Consider the following 25785-nt stretch of genomic DNA (forward strand, 5'->3'; position numbering starts at 1 on the left):
TTAGTAGCCTATGTCTCTGGAAGTAACAATGGTGAAAGAGGGGTGTCGCTTGTAGATTTCTTATAACACATTGTTGTGAGTTTAAGCGATTTTTTTTAAACGCTCAGTAAGCGCTTCATTAATGGAAACAGTGTTGCCAGATTTTTCTTACCTAAACTGCTCCGATTCTTTTCGAAACGGTTCCGCAGAGTGCAAGAAATTTTAAACTAAAAATTTTTTCGAACTAAAAAAATTTCAAAACTAAAAAATTTAAACAAAAATTTTCAAACAAAAAATTTTCGAACTAAAAATTTTGAAACAAAAAAAGTTTCAAACAAAAAATTTTCGAACTAAAAAAAATTGAAACAAAATTCTGTCGAACTAAAACATTTTTAAAAACAAAAGTTTCGAACTAAAGATGTAAATCACATCTAAAAATTTTCAAATCAAACTTTTTATCGAACTAAACTTTTAAAATTTTCGAACCCAAAAAAAAATCGAACTAAAAAATTAAAAATTTTTCGAAAAAATATTTTAAACTAAAAACTTTCGAACTAAATTTTCAAATCAAAATTTTTCGAACTAAAAATTTAAAAAAAAAAATTTCGAACCAAACCAATTTTAAAAATAAGTTTCGAACTAAAGATGTAAACCGCATTTGAAAGTTTTCAAATCAATTTTTTGAACTAAATTAAAAACCAAATTTTGGACAATAAAAATTCTTTAATTAATTTTTCGAACAAAATCATTTAAACCAAATCTTGGATATATTTTTCACCTTAAATTTTCAAGATTACCATGATTTGAAAATAAGTGTTCAGGGTTTCAAGAAATAATAAAACATATTTTTTTCAACTTGTTGTATTTTAACGAAAGGTATGTGCTCTTCTCATACAATTTTATTAACATAATAAATACAGGATCTAGTTTAATGAATATGTTGGACGTGTCATCATCTTCGAATCTTGTAGACGTATCCTGTAAAGAAAAAGAAGAAACAATGGATTACTTTTTGAATTTCTTTTTTTTCTGAAACAATAAAAACGAGTCAATATTGATAAGAGAGAAATAAAACTTACTCGTAAATGATGGATCTGTTTAGGCTCATCTTCTTCCTCGGGTACGAGATGACACCATTTCAACCACTGATGTTGGTTTACGAACTCTTCTGGGTACTGCATTTTTCTTGGTGTTGCTCCTTTATGGTCAAGATTTCCCCGTTGAATATGAGATTCTGCATTTCTTCCACTGATAGTGTTGGTGGTGGTTTATGAACTCTTCTGGGTACTTCATTTTTTTTCTTCTTGGTGTTGCTGCTTTATGGTCAAGGAGTGGAAAAAAAGGAAAAGGAAAAAGAAATGGCGGCCTTATTGGGTGTTTACAGTTTTTTCTTCATCTTCTTCTTTTTCCAGTTCCAGTTTCCGTTTTTTAACGTACCCGTACGGAACCGTATCATAGGAATTGAGTTCTTTAAATCGACGTTTTGTGTACTGGATATTGTACATTTTTTCTTCTTTGCGTGTGACGATGGTATGGTCTTTGGTCCTGCATATCTTATGGGGGATAGTGATGGTGACTTGTCCACGGCATTGATTTGTAATCATTTCTTTTAGCGTATTGAAATTTAATTGTTGTCCTGCATTGTAGTTTAATGTAAATCCTCTAATTTTACATATGTAGCTGGTGACGTTGGTGTCCGGATTGTATATTTCTAGGCTGTAATTTTTTGGTCCTCCACTGACAAATGTCTTGATGTATGCTCGTTGGCCGTAAGACTCCATCTCATCCGATAAGCATCCCAAGTACGTTGAAGGTTCAATGGTTGGCTCCCCGGGCTTTTCTGTAAATATCACAGAATCCGTGTCGAAATATAAAACACGTTCCTGCAACATTTCCAGGTACTTGTACAGTTCCAGACGTGCCTGACATGTTGTAAATGCACCTAACACGACATTGGTGTTTCGGTTTTGAACAGGCACATGTTCATTGTACTCCCAGAACGCATACAACATCGTATCATTGATGGGTACAATTTGATGGAGTTTAATGTCGGGGGAAGTGAGTTTTTCATAAAATTCTTCCGGCCGATCAATAATTGTGGTCTGGCTAAAGTTTGAACGTTGCGAAAGTTTTCCCCAAAGAGCGTTAACACAAAGCTTAGATAAACTTCTTCGTGCAGGATTATTTTCAATTTTGGTCGGATCCAATGCAATACCTTCACGCTCCAGGACGGTTTGTATAAATTTTGATTTGTCTTCTTCGGTCACACAGGAACTGGGCCAGCCAGACGCTTCCATTTTCGATTTCAAAAATGTATTGATATATTCCGTGAACAAGCCACCTGTTTTCGTGATGGGATCATATTGTTCAATGTCATAATCCCAAATTTCAAATATTTCCACCGGTTGATATCCTAATTCTATTGCTTTCTGTATTTCATATGATACCTATGTTCCAGTGAGGCATCGCTCCTGGTCGTTGTGTGTACACGTTGCTGTAGGGTCTGGGTTCATTTCTTCGGCACACGCAGCACACAGTGGAAAGAGTAGTTTCTTGTTGCATCGGTAAGGCAGGAGACCATGATAAAGATGTTGACTTGGTAATATCGTCATTTTGATCAGACCATTGACTTTATTTATTGGTGGTATATTTTCATCACCCTGTAGATAAATTCTAGGATGTCCTACAGGGTATTTAGCACACTTATTTATGTAAGGATAAAGCGAGACAATATCGAAATATTTTATTACTTCTCCTGCTTTTTCGTCGACTTGGTGGTACAATTTCACGCAATTGGTCCTTCCTCCAAAAAAGCTATCTCTAGGATTTAATGGTCTGCGGTTCATGTACGGGTGATTCTTCAGATACGTCGCCATTGTTGGATTTTGTTTCAAGAATTGTTTAAATTCGCACTCCCACATTTCATGTACAATGTACCCCAATTCACGCAGTCTTGCATTTTTTCGTTGCGTTCGTTCATAACGGAATTCCATAGTGTCTTCTGGATTGCCGTAGATGGGCTGATTACGGCCTGTAGTAATACATACTTTACACCCGTGATAAAAGCAGCCGGCATGCTCGTAGACGTGCTCCTCTAACGTCTCAGGATCTTGGTAGTAACCATCAACATGGAATCCCGCAATAAACACTTCTTTTTGTCGGGCCGCATGTAAGATTTGTTTTCCTTCGCTTTTTTCAATGTAGGCCAGCCATTGCATTGCAGCGATTGATTGGGTACTTCTCCATCGATAGCCATGTGCCGGTAGAATTCCAATGGTATTGGGTTTGAGGAAATTCCGGCGGAATACTAAATTGGAAGCACTGGCAATCGTGATTGTCTCCAAGAAGGGATTCACTTTGGTTTCTGTTTCAAATGACGTCATAAACGAAACGCATGCTTGTCGCAGTACATTGACATCTTGAATACAATACTTGATAATTTCTTTCTGAAAATCAAACGTGTCATTACGATGATCGTTGTACCACTGCATGAACTTGTTCCTGTCTTCGACGGCCATTTCATCTGCACCATAATACTTTGTTTCTGGAAGTGGTCCAATATACGATTGATTCTCCTTGGTGTTGAAGAAATGCGGGAAGTAGCCTTTGGTTGCGGGTAAATTGAACGCTTTTGACAATTTACTTAATGCCATAGGTAGGAAGTTCAAAGAGTCAATGAACGTCAGATTATTCAACGTTAAACTCAATATCTTGGTACCATTTAATATGACGTCAGGTCTCCATTGGCATTGTTCGACCATGGTCTTTAGGATAAAATGTCCATCGTAGCCCTTTGAGTTGTGAGCGAGACAGAAAATCCTATTTATATTGGGACGACGTTCCCGCAAGTACTGGAGAAAATCATAAACTGGATCCTCTCCTTGGAAAATATGCTGGCGCTGACCACACGTACTGCAAGACTGCTGGATATTAGCGTTTTCAACACATGCGTAACATACTTGTTGTGCAACCAATAAATTCGGAACGTGTACATACGTATTATCGCCAATATTCGTGTCTTGCATAGATTCTATATCATAGAAAATCAACAAGGCTTTCTTTGCGTGCATGAGTGAAGGAACACCAGGTTTCAAACACTGTCGATCAGGAAGCATAAAACATTGATGCGATCCTGGAACAATCTTCTTACAAACATTGCAAAAGATCTCATTACAGTTATGAATGCGTTGTCCACTTCGTACAAAAGAATAAAGTCTGTAGCATCTAGTACATTGCTTCACCATTTTGCATACAGGTTCCCCTTGATGATATATTGCATTCCGATGATTATTAAAACATTGTTCGCCGTAAAATTGACGATTGCAGTCGTTGCACAATATTGGCGTTTGGTTCTTGTCGCATAGAGGTTTCTGTAGACATTTGGAGCATGTTACAGGACAATTTTTCACATGTCTGTTACGTTCACTGTATTTTTTATGGCACGCTTCACAGTAGAACTTGGTTGCAAAACAAGCAGTTAAAGATTGAATGATGTCAAAATGGCCAGCCAAACAAATCAAATTTATGGGAGTGCGATTTTCGTCGTTGGGCCCCTCGTACATGATATCACGGCCTGTGAAACTGGTATACACAGTAATTTTATATTCTTTGAGGTATGCCTGGAATTGTCGAATTTCATTTACACTGGCACCATGATCCAAATTGACTCCTGCATTTGAACACAACGCATCGACTTCATCGTCCACAATACATTTCGATTGATTTTTATATTGCTTATGTCGTTTCATATCTGCATTCTTGTATTTTCTCAGACCAATAGCAATAACAAGGGCGTACGCCAAGCACCTTGAATCTTGATTTTTTACACGTACAATCCCTCGCTTGGTACGTAATAACTCTTCGTTCTCCAGTACTCCTTGCCGCAAACCGCCATAGCCACGTGGAATATCCACACGATGGAAATGAACCGTGAATGGTTCGTGCAGGAGAAACGCATTGTTACTTTGTAAAACTCTTTCGAACGAGGCCCACATCGTTTCCAGTGTCAAGTTTCGCGCTTGGCGAAAACTCACCCAAAATGGCTTATTCGTGTTGCGTGGTGATATTACCGATAAACCAACCATCGCCTCATCGTCGACATTGGCTAACAAATGGTCCAGCATTGCTTGGAAACTATTATGCACGTATTGGATAATATCGGTTCCTACGGGTGGTGCGTTGAATTGAATTTCGAGCATTCTGCCCTCAATGTTAAATCGTCTATAATGACGAGTGATTTCATTGCGAACAGTAAAACCCGATTCGGCCATGGTTAAAAATGAAAACAAACAAACAGGTACGGTAAAACAAATATGTAATGGGAAAAAGGAATTGAGCAGCGTGAATTTACTACAAAAGAAAAGAAGAAAGAAAAATCTTAATCATCTGATAAACAGGAAATCATAACATTCATGATAAATTCTTAACTAAGTAATTCATGTAAAGGTCCTGAGTTTGATTCCTGGCGGTGACGTTCAGAATCTCATTATGAAAGCACGTGTACTAGAAATCAAAGTTAAAAAATAAATAATTATGTTACTGAAATGAGTGTTTTATTGTCGTCAAACTCGAGACCATTACATCAGCATGTAACTGACCTATCATTCTATAGTGATAAAAAGAATGCATGAAATGAATGAATGTTTTAACAGTGCTGAGATGTGACAAAGTACGCGTAAGCATTTTTTTCCACTCACAACGACCTTTAAATGATGCGTTTGCAAGTTGAAGAGACTCATCGAACATTAACGTTACGCATACGTAATTGTCGAAACAAAATCTGTATAGTGTATTTTTTTATTATTATTATTGTGACTAAGCGGTTAGCGTACATGGTTCGGACATGGAAGTCCCTGGTTCAATCCTCGGTGGGTTTGCTTTCCACGTCGGGGGCATGTCAAGCCTTTTCTGTAATTTAATATTCCCACGCGTTATCATACATTCTTTTCAAAACTAAGCTAAATGGTTGACGTACACACCTCATAATACATAAACGTACATAAATCGTCTATAATGACGAGTGATTTCATTACAAACAGTAAAACCCGATTCGACCATGGTTAAAAATGAAAACAAACAAACAGGTACAATTACGGTAAAACAAATATGTAATGGGAAAAAAGGAATTGAGCAGCGTGAATTTACTACAAAAGAAAAGAAGAAAGAAAAATCTTAATCACCTGATAAACAGGAAATCATAACATTCATGATAAATTCTTAACTAAGTAATTCATGTAAAGGTCCTGAGTTTGATTCCCTGGCGGTGGCGTTCAGAATCTCATTATTAAAGCACGTGTACTAGAAATTAAAGTTTTTTAAAAAAATAATTATGTTACTGAAATGTGTGTTTTATTGCTGTCAAACTTGAGACCATTGCATCAGCATGTAACTGACCTACCATTCTATAGTGATAAAAAGAATGCATGAATGAATGAATGTTTCAACAGTACTGAGATGTGATAAAGCACGCGTAAGCATTTTTTCTACTCACAACGACCTTTAAATGATGCGTTTGCAAGTTGAAGAGATTCACCGAACATTAACGTAACACATACGTAATTGTCAAAACAAAATCTGTATAGCGTAAATCTTTTAACCAAATATTCATGCACTCTTTTTTATTTAAGCGGTTAGCGTACATGCTTCGGATGTGGAAGGTCCTGGTTCAATCCTCGGTGGGGTTTGCTTTTCACATCGGATCGCTGTCAAGCTTTCTGAAATTTAATATTCTCACGCGTTATCATACATTCTTTTCAAAACTAAGCTAAATGGTTGACGTACACACCTCTGGCCCAGGTTCAATCCCGGGTGATTGCTCGAATATCACGTTAAGCTGAAGGGGACGCTAACTAAAACAATGGTTTCAAAGGGTATCGAACCATATTATTCTCAGGCATAGTTTCTGAAATTTTGTAATGCATTCTTTTCAAAACTAAGCGCACACATCTTTGGCCATGGTTCAATTCCCGACGGGAGTTCACATTCAACATTAAGCTGAAGGGACGCTAAACCATATCATTTATCGTGCTTACTTCTAATGTGTGGAGGTTCCTGATTCGTACTCCCACTTTCCCATTCCACTAATTCCTTCATAGCATAAATATTTCGTACTAAAAGTAAAACACTGTATTCGTGATCCGCCCACAAATATAAAATAAAAATGATTTTGGAATCTTGTGTGGAAAATAAAATCTCACTGAACTTACCTCAAATTCAATGAACAAAAAGTCGGTGCAGTAAAACTTCTTAAATGAAGACACTTTTAAAAACAGACCTTCTCACTTGACAGTTGAGAGCGGTGTAGGATTTGAAAAATGAAATGTAGATTTTTATTTAGGTCGCTGCGAAAACGATGTCATCATCAACCAATCAGAAACGAGGAAATTTATAAAATGACATCACAACGAACCAATCAAAACGCTCGCTGCTTTTGTCATGAATCACGAACCAAAACGATGTGTAACAATCGATCGTGACGTCATTCACGTTTCTCAATAGTTACAACATCTAGTATCGCAATTCCGATGCCAATTCCCTTCTGCCAGGATCATGTCACTACTTGTCGTAACTGTGACGACATTTCATTTTCCTCATATTCCATACGAGAATGTCAATGTTTGCTTTTTTCATGAATCATGCTGACACGTTCGTAGTAAAACAAAAGTAATGCGATCCGCTGACGTTTGCATTTTCAATCATATGTACTTCTATGTCTACACACAAAGAAGTCTATCAGCATTTATTTTAATCCACGAACGGAAGCGTTACACTGTCAGATTTATTTTCTTAAAGTATATGTGTATCCTTTTCAAGAACCATGGTTCGAAACCCACCAAGCACGATTAAAACCGAATTCATTCATAGCTAAGCGGTTAGCATACACATCTTTGGTTTGAAAGACCTGAGTTCGATTCCTGAAAAAACATTTCTTAGGATTTTTCTAAAACTTGGTTTAAATTTCTAGTTCGAAAATTTTAAAAGTTTAGTTCGATAAAAAGTTTGATTTGAAAATTTTTAGATGTGATTTACATCTTTAGTTCGAAACTTTTGTTTTTAAAAAATGTTTTAGTTCGACAAAATTTTGTTTCAATTATTTTAGTTCGAAATTTTTTTTGGGTTCGAAAATTTTTTGTTTGAAACTTTTTTGTTTCAAAATTTTTAGTTCGAAAATTTTTTGTTTGAAAATTTTTGTTTAAAATTTTTTAGTTTTGAAAATTTTTTAGTTCGAAAAAATTTTAGTTTAAAATTTCTTGCACTCTGCGGAATCGTTTCGAAAAGAATCGGAGCAGTTTAGGTAAGAAAAATCTGGCAACACTGTTTCCATTAATGAATCGCTTACTGAGCGTTTAAAAAATCGCTTAAACTCACAACAATGTGTTATAAGAAATCTACAAGCGACACCCCTCTTTCACCATTGTTACTTCCAGAGGCATAGGCTACTAATTCAAGGACAGGATCTCCATCAAGGTAAGAAAGCTGGTAATCATCTTATCTGTCAAAGAGAATGATAATATTTAATGTAAACTTCAGTACAATATCATGATACCAAAAAAGGGTTATTTAAGGAGGAGGTTGAACCCTTCATGGGAACTTTACGCATAACCATAAAAAGGGAACTAAATTCTAAAATCCAGGTCTAGGGTGATCACCGACATATCGCTCTATATTTCACTCATGGGCTGTGGGGGGGTGGGGGCTAAGATCACGTGACTTCTATCAACCAATCAAAATTGATGTACCAAAACATTCATCTTACCTGTAAAAGGAAACAAATGAGTGAGGGGTATTCCCATGTAATCTGTTCACCGTGTGACGGGTCTAAAATCATGTGACCTCTATCAACCAATCAGAATCGAGATACCAAAGTATACATCAGAAAGGACACCCTAATTTCAAAAATCCTAGGACCTAAAATCACGTGATCTCTATCATCCAATCAGAATCAAGGTACCAAAGCACTTATCTTACCCGTAAAAGGAAACGAATTTAAAAAAAACCCTGAGCCTAAGATCACGTGACCTCTATCAGCCAATCAGCATCGTGGTACCAAAGGATTCATCTTACCCGTAAAAGGGAACGAATTTCAAATATCGCAGGGTCTAAAATCACGTGATATCTGTCAACCAATCAGAATCACACATCTTACCCGTAAAAGGGAACAAATTTCAAAAATCCCGGTCATAAAAGAGAATGAGGGATTTCCCCGCAGGGTGACTCATGACGTCATACCACGTGACCTGAAAATTTGAATTTCCCGCGTGGGCGGGGCCTAACGTCACGTGACCTCTCTCAGCCAATCAGAATCGAGAAAATTTTTGCTGACTCGGCTAGCCATACGGGGACCCCTACTACTATAACACAACGCTCTTTGCTAGTCTCAATGCGTCCCTATATTCTCGCGAACATTATGACATGCCCAAGTTAGTTACTTTTTTTTTTGCAACTATTGTTTATCTGTTATTGTTTATTGTTTATTGCTAGTCTGCAGAGTAGTCCTTACATTAATATGCAATTGTCTTTGATAATCATTGCGTATTTACAAGCAGTTTGTTATTACTGTTAGAAGATATAAAAAAACAACAGATAAAATCTACTACTTAACGGTTCATATTTTTCTTTTACAGTACATAAACGATTAATAATAATAATAATAATAATAATAATAATAATAATAATAAGACTATTCCAGCATAAAAGTTATCAATTGCATCACACTGGCAACAAGCGACGCATATTTTAATTTCATAAAAAATCGTTTCTCACGATTTTCTGGAAAACTACGTATGATATCTTCATTCTGTCAAGTTGTTTATCTCAGTGTGATATATGTATTACCTGTGGACAATATCACAGTAAAACAAAAATTAAATATCGTACTTTTGGACTACATCTCATTAACCATGGGAAGATTGAGTAGTGTATACTTTAGGATGTAAATTTCAGCTTAACTTAGATCATACATTCTTAGGATTACAAAAAGGAAATTTGTTCGTTTGCATTTGAACAAAATTCTTAGAATTACAAAAAGAAAAAAATATTTTTTCCGAATTCCGGAATTTTTCTGAATTCCGGAATTTTTCCGAAATCCCGATTTTTTCCGAATTCGGAATTTTTCCGAAATCCGGAATTTTTCTGAATTCCGAAATTTTTCCGAAATCCGGAATTTTTCCGAATTCCGGATTTTTTCCGAATTCCGGAATTTTTCCGAATTCCGGAATTTTTCTGAATTCCGGAATTTTTCCGAAATCCGGAATTTTTCTGAATTCCGGAATTTTTCCGAAATCCGGAATTTTTCCGAATTCCGGAATTTTTCCGAATTCCGGAATTTTTCCGAAATCCGGATTTTTTTCCGAAATCCGGAATTTTTCCGAATTCCGGAATTTTCCGATTTTATTTTCCGGATTCCGGAAAGTAAAAATTCCGGAATTGGCCATCCCTAATATATATATATATATATATGTGTGTGTGTGTGTGTGTAAAAATTAAAAAAAAAAACTAAAGTGACTGTCTTTGTGATTTCATCACTCTTGAACCGCCAGACCGATCTCGATTAAATTTTCAACATAGATGCTGTTCGGGCATGGGATCGATGTTAACAAACCAAAATCATATCCACAAAGAAATTAAATGTCGACTAAAAGTAGGGAATTCGTGTTGTTCTGTTCAGTATCTCTTTTCTTCGCAAACTCTGTCGAGGAATTTGAAGTTTAAAATATGTAAAACGACAATCATGACTGTTGTGCTGTATGGTTGTGAAACTAGGTTGTATATTCTGAGGGAAGAATGCAGACTGAAAGTATTTGAAAATGAGCACCTGAGACGAATATTCGGACCCAAGAAGAACGGGAATGGGGAATGGCGGAAACTTCATAACGAGGAACAACATAATTTATATGGTTTACCCAACATTGTTAGGGTCATCGAGTCTATAGGAGGGTCAAGTGGGCAGGTCATGTGGCCAGAAATTCCACAAAAAGTTGATTAGAAATCCAAACGGAAAACGACCGTTAAGAAGACTTAGGCGCAGATGGAAGTACAATATTAAGACGGATCTCACAGAAATAGGTAGAAAGTCGCACAAAGTAGAAACTGGATCCAGGTGACTAAGCATAGAAGTCGATGGAGAGCTTTTGTGAACACGGCATTCAACCTCCGGGCTCCACAGGCCATAGAGTTCTTTAGTTACATGTAAAACTTTGTACTTCAAGTCTACGTTCATCGTCCAGGAGGTGATCCGTCCCCTTCTGAACGACCCTTTACGTCTACTAGTGTTAAGAGTTGTGGCGGGAACGATACGTCTGTCTACCCTTTACTTTTCGTGTGGAGCAACGGACGGACTTACGGACGTACTAACATGGCAATCTTGTAAGGCCCTCGCATGATCCTAATAATAATAAACTCTACTGAAGATAGTAAAGAGGATCATCTGATCCCATCTATGAATGGAATAGTCACCGTTACCCGTGGTTAACGAATTGACTTCTTTTACAAACTTGGCCGAGATCATCGCTCTAGCTATCTCTTGCAAATAAATAAATAATAAAATAAAAAATCTCTTTCGTTCAAGAATTATACAGGCGAATTAACTTTATAATCTAGCGTGATATTAAAATTAAATTTTAAAATCTATAGAATAGTTGCTTACCTTTACCAGAAACTATCTAAGTATATGGGTCTCGCAATTATAGTTAGGAAAAAGTTGAAGTTAAGAGAGTTCTCGGAGCCCTTCAGTAATAATTTGGGGTGCTGGGCGCAAATCCCGGGGGGAAGAGGAGGACATGTACCCAATCTTAGAGCTGTGGGGGCTGCTCCCCCAATAATCCGATTTGAAATGTGTTTTTTTGGGGGGGGGATGTGATGATTTGTGTTCGACTGCCACAAAGGAAAGTGAGATGAAATTGATGTCGCTTGCTGTATAAAATACAACAAATTCGCCTCAGAAATCAGATTCATCTACCACCGTAATAAAAGTCTCATCGCCACCTCCCAGAATAAGCCTCAAATCTCCCCACCTCCCAATGTTGAACACAACTCTGCTTCCCTGTTCGTACACAGCATTATTTTTCAACTTCATAAATAATTTTTTAACGTCACTTAAAGAAAAGAAAGGATTATGGGAGCGGTCTTACCCCTCTCCCCCAATGTTGAAGACAGATTTGCGCCGATAGCGATGCTACTTACTTTATAGACTGGGAGTAAAAGTGTCTTGTATCTTGAATTCGGTGCTTATGAATTCTTTATTGATTAAATCAGTACTTCCCACACTATTTTGGTTTACGATACCCCAAGACAGAAAATACATAAATAAAATGCATGTTTAGATGAAAAAGAAACAATAGACCTGTTTTGAATTGACGAAAAAAAAAATAATGTTGGCACATATTTTGAGGAGACAAACGTAAGATCATTGCATGCTTTCATGGGGTGGATGAGCTTATTGTGCTCTCCAAATCATTTCCGTGAAATTTTCCAAATATTTCCTGGCGTCGCTTACATCAGCCAAGGCGCATAGCATGGGAAAGTTTGGTTAACCCCAATAACGAATTTTTTGTTAAGCACGAAATTATAGTGTAATTTCCACTCCAGAATCGCGTATGAGTTTCTGCTGGTTGCTCAAGCTGAACACACTCAAACAGTATAGCAGACTTAACAACAGATGACGAGTGATCTAAACGCTTTGCTCTCCATCTGGTGTTTGCAGGAAGTACTATCTGCGATGAAGCTAATGGTTGTGGGTTCAGTGTGTTAGATTGTAGAGGTGAACTGTAAACTGTTTCCTGTTCGATAAATGTGAGCTGACAGAAAGAAGAGATAATTATGGACAAAGCCAGTAAAGCTATAAGGAGGTAATGTTACTTATATGTATATATTTGAACTTCCTTTATGGTTGAGTTACGTATATATTTCCGTGTCGTTTATATGTGGTTTTGTATATATGTGTATGCAATAAGTAAGTGGTTTATTTACTCTACAACTCGATCTTATCAGGCAGTATGTATTATTGTTAAAGAACATTTTTCTCATGCAATGCAATTACTTGGTGCATGCAACATGAATAAAGAAGTGATTTGTTTTGTAGAAGTACATTGGCTGAGAGCTAAAATTATACGATTACGTATGACAACAAACCGCACTTTTCAATTAACATGATGCAACTATATCAATGTGTGTATGTTTAAAGTAAATTATTAATTGGTTTTAGCAGCAGACCATGAAAAAATAAAACTCCCACATAATTTAACAGAGAATTCAGTTATGAAAATTTGTGGCAGTTTAATTAGCAGTGACAACGACAGTGCTTGGGTGCATCAACCTTACTAAGAGATAAGATTTATTAAATGTAGTGTGAAATTATATTTTCAATTACTTTTACCAAGTAAATCATTCGGAAACTTCTAGCATAAGGTAGTGCTTTCTTTTTATGTTAACTCCAGTACTTTCGGTCATGTTCTGACATGAAAAACATGGTAAAACTTGACTTAAAATTTATTACCCGTTTGTACAGTTAGGAAAAAAGAGAACCTTCACACCACAGCAAGTGTATAGTGCAATTTGGTGAAAATTACCAAAAATTTGGTGCTGCAAATGTCCGACCAGTTTTGTTACATCGTTATATGTGAATTATGTAGAGGATGCATCTATGCATGAGTGTTGAAGATGTTGGTTCACGAAGACATTATTGTTATTTCGAATGGCATTTAGTATCTCCCCCAATTCGTTTCATGGCTACAGAACCGAGTACCTTGTTTTTGCCTAAATTGTGATTTAAAGGTAGAAAATAACGAGCCCTGCAGGGCTTCTAACCGCCTTCGCTCGCTAAGCTATTTTGTGAAGTAACACTGGAGATTTTACATGTACAACATTGAAGGAGATATTCAATATCAGCCCATTATTTCTAACACTACAGTGATACACATATAGAGCTGAATGTTAACACAGGACCATGTGCGATGTAAGGTGATTTGGTATACAAACCACTAAGGCTCAAATAAATGCTTTCCGGTACTCTTTAAATTTACCAGAAGTACTAGAAGTGATAGTGACTATGAATAGCATCCGCTTGTACACCACAATCCTTTGTGCTATTAACTTAGTTATGTTCACTCTGGTGCTCAATGCTTTCTGATGGGTTACAAAAGCAATCTCTGTGTGTTTCCCCGAAAATGAGACCGGGTCATATATTGCCTTTTTGCCCAAGAAGCACATTTGAGATTTTATTTACGCGAATTCAAAATACTTGTATGCATTTATGTGTAAAGCAACCCGTTTGAGTCCTGAACGATTGAAACTTATTTTGGGGGTAGGGCTTATTTTTAGAGAAACTCGGTATGTTCAAACATATCGTCGCATATACAAGTTAATGAGGCATTAACTGACATAATTTGCAAGGTACGTTTATAAGCCATAATGGATAAGGTTCTAGAATGCTGGTACGCATAATAGGTGAAGGTGGGTTAGTAGCCAGGTAGGTTTCTTTCTTAATCAAGGATCAATACTCAATTCACATAGTAATGCCGAGTGAGTGATAGCGAGTGAATGCGGGTTAGTAGCCAGGTTGGTTACTTTCTTTATTACAACTCACTTGATGTGGATTAGTGTTCTAGAACTCTGCCGCCCTTTTGCATTATTGGCGCGGTCAAACTGTGCTCAAGTGGTTTCAAAGGAAGTGGATCACTGTTGAAAACTACAGGTTTGTTACATGAGGGGGATATTGCAACGAGTCTCTCCATTGAAGGTTGTCTTTCGGTTTATCTGAAAACTGTGTTGCAATTTTCACTCTCTTGCTTACTGATTCTTCATTGTAGTCTAGGCCGAAAGACAGTGCGTATGTGCTTTTTCGATTTATGTTATAACTAGCAGCGTTCACCCCGCTTCGCTGCGGTCACCCCGGAACGCAATAAACTTTGTTACTTAGATAATTTTTACTTTTTCGCTTTCAAGTGATATGATAAAAACCATAGAAGATTGCACTAATGTTAACATTATATCGCCTGTCATTTATGTTAACCCGCCCCGCTTCGCTGCGGTCACCCCAACCCGCCCCGCTTCGCTGCGGTCATCCCGGAACGCAATAAACTTTGTTACTTAGATAATTTTTACTTTTTCGCTTTCAAGTGATTTATAGCGCCTGTCATTTATGTTAACCCGCCGAGTCACAGGGTCATGCGGGTTGCATATAAGTACGTTTATTTTTATATGATGAACTAATAACAAAGGATTTGTACGTATGGACACCTGAATGGTCAATTATCTCAAGACACTGGTAATTGAAAATTAAAGTGATATGATAAAAACCATCTAGGGTCCAAATCCTAACAACCCCCCAAAAATGAAAGAAATCGGTTCAACCGTATTAGCGTGATGAGCGAACAAAGGATTTTTTCTACGTATGAACACCTGATTGGTCAATTATCTCAAGACACTGCTAATTGAAAATTAAAGTGATATGATAAAAACCATCTAGGGTCCAAATCCTAACAACCCCCCAAAAATGAAAGAAATCGGTTCAGCCGTATTAACGTGATGAGCGGACAAAGGATTTTGTGCGTTCTCTTTTATATATATAGATTTAGTTTTCTCGTTCCTTTTGTTGCCTTTTTTTTTCATTATTTTTGTTGATAGTTGAACGCTACTTCAGAAAACATGTAGAGACCTTGAGATACAAAGGAAATAATTCCTCCCGCAAATTTTGCTGGGCTCCCGAACAGCCCAGCACCAACATTTCCGGAGAGTCGAACAAAAGAATAACATGAACTTTAAATAAACAGTCAGGCATTTGTGTGTAATTTACATAATTACTTAAGAAAAATGATTCGAGAAGTGGACCAATTTCAGAAACAGTTTAAGTTCTGAAATTAGACAGAAAAACTGTGCGTGAAATAATAGAGAGGTCTAGTCACGCCAAAACAGAAGGGGAACAAATTAGTGAAATATAATTAAGGTTGACTATTTTTCGTGTAATTTAATTAGGAGACAGATTAATCGATTTTATATCAATGGAGAATCATCTGCTGTGGGTGAACTGTTGAAGCATTTGAAAGTAGTATCTAGCTGTCCCTATAAGTAAACAACGATCCGAGATCTCCAAAGGCTAGGATTTTGTTTCCGCCGCCGTAAACAGAGGAATCTGGTAATGGAGTCGGCTAGTATGGTTGCTTGATATTGTTTTCCTCGATGAGACCTGATGTGACACCCATGACGTCGTTCGGAACGGCTGGGACGACGGAACTTGTAATAGTAGGCTATTTTGAAACTTCCGTCGGCGCGAGGGTAACGCATCATGATGCTCCATGCAGAAACTAGTGAGAGGTGGATCCCAAATTGGCTTTATCTATCGGCTAAAAACATTAGTGATTACAAAGCCGATAGCCATGACGAAATGACAGCATAGGTTTTCGAAAATTGTTTATTACAATATCTAAATAAGAATTGTGCTATTGTCATTGGCAACGCCAGCTATCGTTCGTATCTGCTGGTGAAAACTATCAGTTGAGGGCTAATTACAGGATTTCCTTCGTGGAACAAGACAAAATGTCGGTACCGAACCCTGTCCTCACAAAAGCTGTACTATTAGAAGCAATAAAATTGGAAAATAGATTCAAAAGAACTTGCAGCCTCATATGGACATTAAGTGTGACGCCTCCCTCCGCACCACTGTACGTTGAACCCTATTGGACATGTATGGGATTACCTGGACTCTTTTGTGAGAAAGAACAATATGTTCCCTACCTTGAGTCACACTGTGTGTTAATAATTGCGGGACAGAACATAAGTAATGACTCAGCTTTGGTCCTCGCTCGTTACTCATTCAATGAAAATCGAAGAGAAATACGTGAACCAGGATAGAGACAGTAGTCAGGAGAGATTTGTAATTCATGTAGGGAACATTGATGACGTTGAGTAAAGGTACGTCAGTTTATTTCTATGCATATTAGTAGAAGTTTTAAATATACTGCCAGTATTCTTTGAAAATGCATACGTTTCAATTTGCACATAAAATCATGAAAAAAGAAATCAGTCATGATGTGTGCTTATTTTACTCTTAACTATAGCGTATTGTTAATATTGCGTAACTTCCATAAAGATAACGTTGCTACGAACAAAAGTGGTCCTCCCCCCCCCCTAATCCCAGCAGTACAAAAACCAGTATTGCAGGAACCGGATGAGAGAAAAATTGAGCATCTTTTATTTTCACCCCCATCTGAAAGTCTGTCCTTCATTCGTCCCTGTCCATAATACTATATGGAATGCTTTAATGCTTGCTATTATTATTGTTATTGATATATATAAACATAATATATGAGTTTAGTTAATACCAGGTATAAGTTTAGCGATGGCAACAACGCATCTTCTCGACATTACACGCGTGTCGTTTATGGCTTGTTTGTAGTATTATTTATGAGAGCAGTTAAAGAAATTTTCTGCTTGAGTACAAAAGAAGCCGGTTGGGAACCAATTGATTCAGGTTTATTAAGTTCCTGATTTAGTTTACTAAACTATGTTGCACGGCTAATCGATTTTCTTTAGTTGCTGTTAAATCGAATCTGCTTAGTTGCCACAGATGGGAGCCACACAATAGGTTAAAATCAAATGTTTAAGTTTTGCGTTCCATGATTTTGCTGGCTACGCTAAAGGAGACGGTGATGATGACTAATGAATGAAATAGAGGAATGAAGAAAGTAGGAGGAAACGGGAAAACCCCAGGAAAACCCACGAACACGTGTTTCACACTAGCTTAGAAGTACATTATATTAGGTTACTTGTAGGAGAATATTAGGTTAGAAATTCGCCGTAGGGTAGGTTATGGTATGTTAGGTGACCTCAGAATGGCGAGCGGGCACATTTTTTATTCTTACACTTGCCTTTCGTGGTGTCTGGATTTATTTCGTTAGATTTTATTTTTTTATTTATTTATTTATTTATTTATTTTTTGCCTCCATTTTCGGAATCGAACCCATTGAATTCACTAGATCGGATTCAGTTATTGGATTCTACTCAGTTACTTCAACCGAAATTGTTGCCTGTGTAATAGCTCATCTCTGTTTGATTCAAAATCGATCGACAATCTCAGCTATATTCAAGAAGAGAACAAATGCAGAAGTTGTGCGGTATTATAATAAAAATATTTATTTTAGCAACTTTAGGATTATATATTGTCCCGATAGCTTTCAAGTCCATAGTTTGACAATTGACGTTTTTAACTTAATTTGATGTATGATCACTTCTAGTGTGGCTTCTCTATCCGCGATGTTAAGTGTGTTCCATACACAGTTATTTTTCTCATAGCTACAATTCTTGAAATAATATATATCATTTCTTCTAAAGCACTTGTAATCGAAAGTCTCGCTCTACTTTGCACTGCCTCTCCCATCGTAGCATCATAACTTTTCCGGCACATGTATTTTCTCTAGGCGACTTAAGCCGACTGTGCTGGGCTATTAGATTGAATCGACCTAGAAAATAGAACCTTTTCAATTCAGTTGACAGTTGATTCGTCGCGACAGCTGAGCACATATCGACTAAGTGAAAACCCCATTAGTGAGTGGTGTATGAAGTGTAAAGGTGCTAAGTTTTGATGGCATGAACAGTAGACTTCCTGGAGAAAACTTTGTAGTCCTCGTATGTTGGCATTTACTAATTTTTGAATATATTTATTTCACTTTTGGTCAGCTGTCAAAAGTGCAAAATAAGCAATGGTCTCTTACACAGATTAAGTGCAAGGAAATATGGCAGCTGTGAAAGGATTTTTGTTTAGAATTAAAACTTGGAAACTATGCCTTACTATCTACCTACGAATTGACATACAGTCGCAGCATTAGTAAGGAATAATATAGGTATTCACTATTCTATGCTCTATCTTAAATTTTACATGCAAATAACTGGTACCGATAGTCTAATTATCACAATTAAGCTTTATGAACGATATAATATTTTAAACACAAAGATCGTAAAGCATTATTGAAGATATTATTTGAGTTACTTTTCTACATTATTTTAAATTTCTACACTATTTTTGCAATGATTTCGAAGTTTCACTTAAAGAATCACTAGTTAAACACTTTTTAATATTTTATTAGGAAGTCATTTTGACAGTATTATTGCTCCTACTATGAGGAACCACCATTTTAAGTACACAAGTGTACTAACGTAGTGTACATTTTCTCACACTAGGTGACGTCAGTTCGGGAAATAAGCGTACTTCGAATGTGCACATGTAACTTTTGAGCATGCCCTGAGTTTCGAGATTAAATTTATGATGCTACGATGTTAAAATCCACTTTTCAGATTTCCATATTGCCGTATTTCGCTTTCTTTTCTCATTATTGCTCTGTATTCTGGTAGTATTCTCAGGTTAGTGCGTAAAGAGCCATTTAATTTACCAGGAATGCTCTGTATTGAGACTGGAATAATTGAATGTTGAGATTTGACAATATTCAATACCTTTTAGCTGAGATTAAAGTAAATTTCACTTTTTACTTTGTAACAGTGAGACTAAATTCAAGCTGAGCATAATAATAATAATGTGCAATTTTTGTATAATATAAACAGGTAGTGAGTGACTAGATGGAACATGCAAAGTCAAAATATTTTTGTTACTGTGTGGATTTTACGTGTCTTCATGAACGTGGGAAAAAGGGCCCTCTTGACATTTTTGCAAGAGAGCCCATCAATCCATTATCTTTCGTAGGTATATATGGCGATGGAGAATTGAATATACACCATGAGACGATACACAAGTCTCTATTTATGATTTTCTTTAAGAATGGCGTAACATTTTGACAAAAAACACACAAAATAAAGAATCCTATTTGTAGCAAGTATGGATTATTATTTCGCAATTGCAAGTCTGTTCATTAACTTCAAGATTGCGAGTCACAATACACAGAAACTTCAAATTTTCATGAGAAACATATGTGATTGTATTTGGAATTTGCTGTTGCATTTGAACACCAAGTCTATACGAGGCAAGAACTTGCAGCTTCATGTGGAATCCGAACTACATGTACTTTATCGAAGTTTAAAACCTTGCATCTCCCGCATCAAAGGCAAAGTTGTAACCATTAAAGGACTAGCCTGTAACCTCATGGCCAGATCACTTCTCTCATGCACATGTTCGCAGGTTCAATGCTATAAGTTCAACGCTCCACATAGAACCCGAGTAGCGGTTCGAATCTGACTTTGTTACTTCTTTCTTTTTTAATCTCCGTATTGCGTAAGGGAAAACTTTAACACATTTTTGATTATGTAACCACCTATAAGTTACGAAATATGAGGAGCGTGTCGACGTATGCAATTTTTAGCAAATTGACGTACTGAGAATTATTAACTTTGGTGAGAAATAGCAGGATATGAAAGACGATCGGATAATTTTATTTCTGTTAGTACTATTGTTATCTATATCGATTTCTTTTGCTAATAATTTCAGCTGTTTATAGAAACCATTTAAAGTAGTCCACAATGAAATATTGACATGTCGAATTATATATAGTCTTTTCGATATATATTGTCCTCTTTTTAACAAAAATGTACTTTCTGAAACATAGCGAACTAGTTTATATAATCCTAAGTTCTTTTCCTCTTTTCACTCTAAATGTGTTATGTTGCAGGAGTAGCGTTCGATTAAAATCCATGGGAAGTGGTCATGGTGACTTGAATATGGTGATCTCAGAATTGAAAGATGTACGTTCCAGTGCCAAAGCTTTCATGTTGGCCCAAAACACTGCGGCTCAAGACATGCTAAAGTGGTCAGTAAACGATGAAAACCGAGCAATTCAGGATACTTTTACCCAGCTAGCTGAACTGAATTCTCTTTGGACGGAGGTACAGAAGGAGTTTACAGGTAAACAAATTTAGAAGAAAGAAAACAGCTACTGATTTTAATGACTGTTAATAAATCGACTTTGGGATTTTCGTAGTATGTAGGTTTGAGTTTTAGGCGCGATTGATCGTGGAATGACAGTAAATAAGTTCACTATTTTCTCATTTGCTAGTTTGTACAATCCGCAGCAAAGAACCTGCAACATGAGCATGTAAGTTTATGGTGAAACTACGACTAACAGCACAGGGAATCAACATAACGTCTAAGTGGCATGAATGACGCCAGGAGGAACCTCGGCGTCCTCCCCTGCACACTTATTTTGGAGCAAAAGACTTCGTCGTTTCACAATAAACATATATGCTCATGTTGCAGGTTTTTGCTGCGGACTGTACCATTATCATTAGAACAGGGATCGGTCAGTATAAATATAGAAACATGCAATGTAGTGTTGGTTGAATATATCACACTGTGGAAGTCTAGTATTAATAATATAATTCAATAGATTGTACAGTCATGTAACAAATAATATTCCTCTACTACGCGCGTATGCTTGAAAGGAATGAAAAGTATATATATATAAAATATACACCAATGATTTTCAATCCTATTAATTTATGGGTATAGAACTTCTGATTTTTTTTTTTTTTTTTTTTTTTAACGTGACAATAATTAACGATATAGCAGCTCTTTGTAATATTATAGGAAATGTTAAACAACTTGGGAGTAATTTGAGTTGTTGTGTATGGTAATTGGTTTGCTTTCGTTTAATATTCCATGAGACTTAGCTGAGAAACTACTCACATTTGGAGATTTTGAACGTTAATAGTAAATGTTGCTTTTGATTCTAGCTTATTTATTCCCATCATTTAAAGCTGGATACCTTTATGAGATGTAGATGTAATAGTTTTTTACAATTTATTTCATTTTGTATTTATTGAAGACATTTTACGTGGCGGAATAAACAACGCTCTTGCAGCCTTCTCTGAGCACAAGGTCTCTAATTGTTCGTACATATTATGCAAACGATACCTTTTTTATTTATTGTAGAGCACCTGAAAGAATTTAAATATCAATTCGACATGATACTCGAAGGAGAGCGCCACGTCGATCAAGCAAGGAATCATCTTGCTGCATGTGAACAACGTGAAACCAAGATTAAAAAGGAACTGAAAAAGGCTGCGAAGAAGGCAACTGCAGAAGAAGTTCGACAGTTAGAAATACGACTAGCACAAGCAGAAAGATCACGGGATCTAGCGCAATTAGAAGGTACGGATGAATTTACTCTATTTATATGTTGGTGGAACATTTTCTAAATCTTAAAGTTGAGCTGCTTCTCAAATCTAATGTCAATTTTATAGTTTGTTGTTTCATAGGCTTTTTATACAGTGTTAGCAAACAGAGGTAATATTTCTTACTAGCTAATTATATATATATAATTATTATTAAGATATGAATTGATTACTAAAACAGAAAAAACACGACGACTCGTTTATGCTTGCAGAAGTTGTAAATTTGCGAAGAACTTTTGTTTAGTGCATGATCCACCAAACTAGCGGGCTCCTCATTTTGTTTTGCATCATATTTCTTAGATCGTTGATTTAGTATGATTCACTTTATTAGGGCATTCGTTAGAACAGTTTGTTAAGCAACTTCTTATTGTAACATGTGTGGTTATTTTACGAACTTTTAGTTTATTTTATCTGTTTATTGACAAATTTCTTTTACTTTTACTAAAAGCATTTTATATTTTAAACATTATCATTAGAGACCGGGTGTTTACGCATTAAAAACTTGGAAAATAGGCAGGCAAATAGCCACTTAAAATTTAAAAAATAGACACTAAAATGTAACTAGAAATAATGAAGATAAATACTTAATACAATTAAAACAATAGATTAAAGTCATAGATAATGTTCAAAAAACATAGAAATATACATGTTCGTTAATTTCTTCTTTTACTATATATAAAATGTGTGTGTGTGTGTGTGTTATTATATTATATAAATTATATATTTTTCCAATGTATTCTTATTTTGAAGAAAATGCATAGCATACTAAACACTATGCACTAGGCAACATTAGGCACTAAAGCAATTATTTAGGCAGTAAGGGACGAAATAGGCAAAATAAAATTGGCTTAAATTGAAACTATAACCCCTTAATATAAACTTTAAAACGTTGTTTTTGATTGTGTCTTTAATATTAAAGAATAGGCATTTTGTCTAACATCCGGTCTCTAATTATCAGTAAAAGGGTAATTTCTTGGATGGATGTCGAACAGGGATTGTATATTGTAAAGAAACCACCACAGATTCATCTGGTACGACTGTGAAAAACATGGAAAATTCGTTATCATAGGCAGTAGAGGAATCTTAACCTGGAACATCCCAGTTATGAAGTGAGAATCCCAACTATTCATCTCCGCTCACTGCTTTCATTTTAATATTTGTGGCATAGTGAATTACGTGTTAATTATACTGACATTCCAAAATAAGTTTCTTGTTGATGCAAGAGATTATTATTAATGCATACATATTTGAATTTTCTGTTATCTTGTTGTTCTTACGATAGTGACATATACTGTTTCTTGTATTGCAGTTGTAGATCGAATACGTGAAAACGAGGCAGTGAAGCTTATACGTGTAAAGGAAGGTCTTCTGAAACTATCCGAGTCATACTTAGAATTGGCACATAAATGCCACGTCATATATGAAGCCCATAGAGATATCGCATATGAACTTCCCGATGTGCAAGATAAGGACATTCATGAGATCAAATACACAGGTATATGCTTAATAGAAATAAGAGCATACGGATTACTAAATGGTAGACCGCTCATCACTGGTTTGCATCTTCGATTCAAGGTGGCCTATCTCTTAAAAGTACTAGTGTATTTGTCCTATTGTAATAGGTATATGCTATAAAATCATGGCAAATTATAGGTATCAGCATAGGAGTTTAGAAACGACTTTTACTATTTTTCTAGTATTTCTACGTCACAGTATTTTACTGCTTGTAAAAAAAAAAAAAAAAAAAAGTAATTTCGAGAAATAGGCCCAGGCGTTGTGGACTTTGTAGTGAATAAACAGTTCTGCATAGGTAGGGTCTTCCGCGGGTGTTCTAACACATATGGCTTAATGAATTAAGTAGAATGTACTAGGGGTAAATTTCTCTGATGGCTTTCCCACAATTATTAAATCGGCTTTTGAACCCTGGAAATGTAGATTCACTATTAGAAATAATTATAAACTGTTGAACTTATCCCTTACTTGGACCGATGTGAATCCAAAGCAGCACGAATGACTCTTCACCCTCAAAGAAATTAGCTGTCCCGCAGAAATTTGTACTCAAGTTATAGTGTTTTATAAAGAATGGGTTCGTAAGTGTGAAGTTTCCGCAAATTTTGAATCCACCAAATGAGGAAAACAAACTAAGTTTTTTTCTGTTTTGTTTGTTTGTTTATTAAAGTTTAACGTCCCGTTGTAGCACTGAGGCTATAGGAGACGTGAACCTGCAATGTAAGTGAAGTCCCACCCGCCGTAATGTGTTCAGTGCTTACACACCGGAAATCAAGCACGGAACTCCGTGCACGCGTGCTAGCCACTGGAGGGAGGACTTCAAATTTTTCGTAAAATATTGAGAAATTTGAGGGGACAGGTTAATTTATTTTATTTATTCGTATAAGCTTTCTCGCAATGCGTGTTATTTTTAATGAAAGGAAGTTAATTGCGGAGTGCTTTAAATTCTATGTAATCATAATGGGACTTACTGCTCCTAGTCAATAATAATGTAATCTAATGAAGAAAGAGAAATCTTGACTCTTATCAGAATACATACTTAGTATTTTAGACATTCAGTTTACAGCTTATACTGTCCTTAATTGATTTCAAAAGATCTATGACCCGTACATTTTGTTTAATGTGTATCTTAACTAATATAATGGATAAATGTATTAGACACATTAATTTACAGATTAATGTGCAAAGTTGAATGTATATATTTTTGAGGTGCAAGTAAGTACACGTAGAATATATTTTAATGAAGGAATTTGTTTTCTTTCTCTCTTTCTTTCTTGAAACTTGTGCAGCTTTGCTGTGAAATGGACCATCGGAGGGGTCAGAATTTGTTTCCGAGCCTGGCCCCTCCAGGCCATTGTGTATTTTACATTTACCGTAATAAAGATGTGTGTTTGATGTGAACATTGATTCATATAAAACGCCGAAATCCGTGACATTCTGAAAACAAAGAATCCTTTGGTCAATACTGTACGGATGGTGATTAGGATCTTTGTGCTTTTTATGGAGATCTAAACCTAATATTTATTTTTGTTGCAAGTAGATTATTTTTACTCTCTCCTGTATCCTTCCAGATGCAGGTGTTCCATACAATAACAGAAATGTAGATTGTTGCGATATGCTTTACTAGAAGAATAGCAAGAAGACAGATTAAAAAAAAAAAAAAAATAGTTCGTTTTTTATTATTACTACACCGTATGGACTGTAAACCAATTTCTTTCTATAAAAATATATTTCCTCAGGCGGAGTTAAATATAGTAAATACCATAAATCACAATTGAGCGACCTTTTTTAACCGTGAAACAATTTGCTATTAAGACAAAGAACATGCTTTTATCACAAACTGGAGAATTCACATGTGTATTACAATGATCAATATTGTGCGTTCTTTATGAACTGAAAATGCCCTTGTGAATATATTGCGTCTTCCAATCTCCTACCCCCTCCGTGCAGTTTTCTGTGTTATACATATGAAATTAGTGTTCGTGAGAAAAAGATTTGTATTGTCTGTAACAGAATCTCCAAAATATCGAGTTTCGTGCCGTTAGTTCTGGCGGTACCAAAGTTACACCATGCGGTTTGACCTTCCTTTTTCAGCCTTTTGAAAAGGGAACGAATAACCAAGCACCTGCGGGTTAAGATTACAACCTTGTCAAATTTAATATTAGTCTAGTAACGGAATCCAAAGATACA

General features: G+C 36.0%; 1 protein-coding gene across 1 annotated transcript in view; it reads left to right on the plus strand.

Moving 5' to 3' along the window:
- Positions 1-12609: 12609 nt before the first annotated feature.
- LOC145688037 (uncharacterized) overlaps positions 12610-25785 on the plus strand; it is a 32148-nt gene continuing 18972 nt past the window's right edge. The window contains exons 1-4 of the mRNA XM_081761735.1: positions 12610-12824; positions 20586-20818; positions 21845-22063; positions 23396-23581. Coding sequence (XP_081617861.1) covers positions 12796-12824; positions 20586-20818; positions 21845-22063; positions 23396-23581 — 667 coding nt within the window. The 5' untranslated portion in view covers positions 12610-12795. The remainder of the gene's footprint in view (positions 12825-20585; positions 20819-21844; positions 22064-23395; positions 23582-25785) is intronic.

This window comes from Thermobia domestica, chromosome 6 (assembly GCF_964235325.1).
Source record: "Thermobia domestica chromosome 6, izTheDome1.hap1.1, whole genome shotgun sequence".
Lineage (NCBI taxonomy): Eukaryota > Metazoa > Arthropoda > Insecta > Zygentoma > Lepismatidae > Thermobia > Thermobia domestica.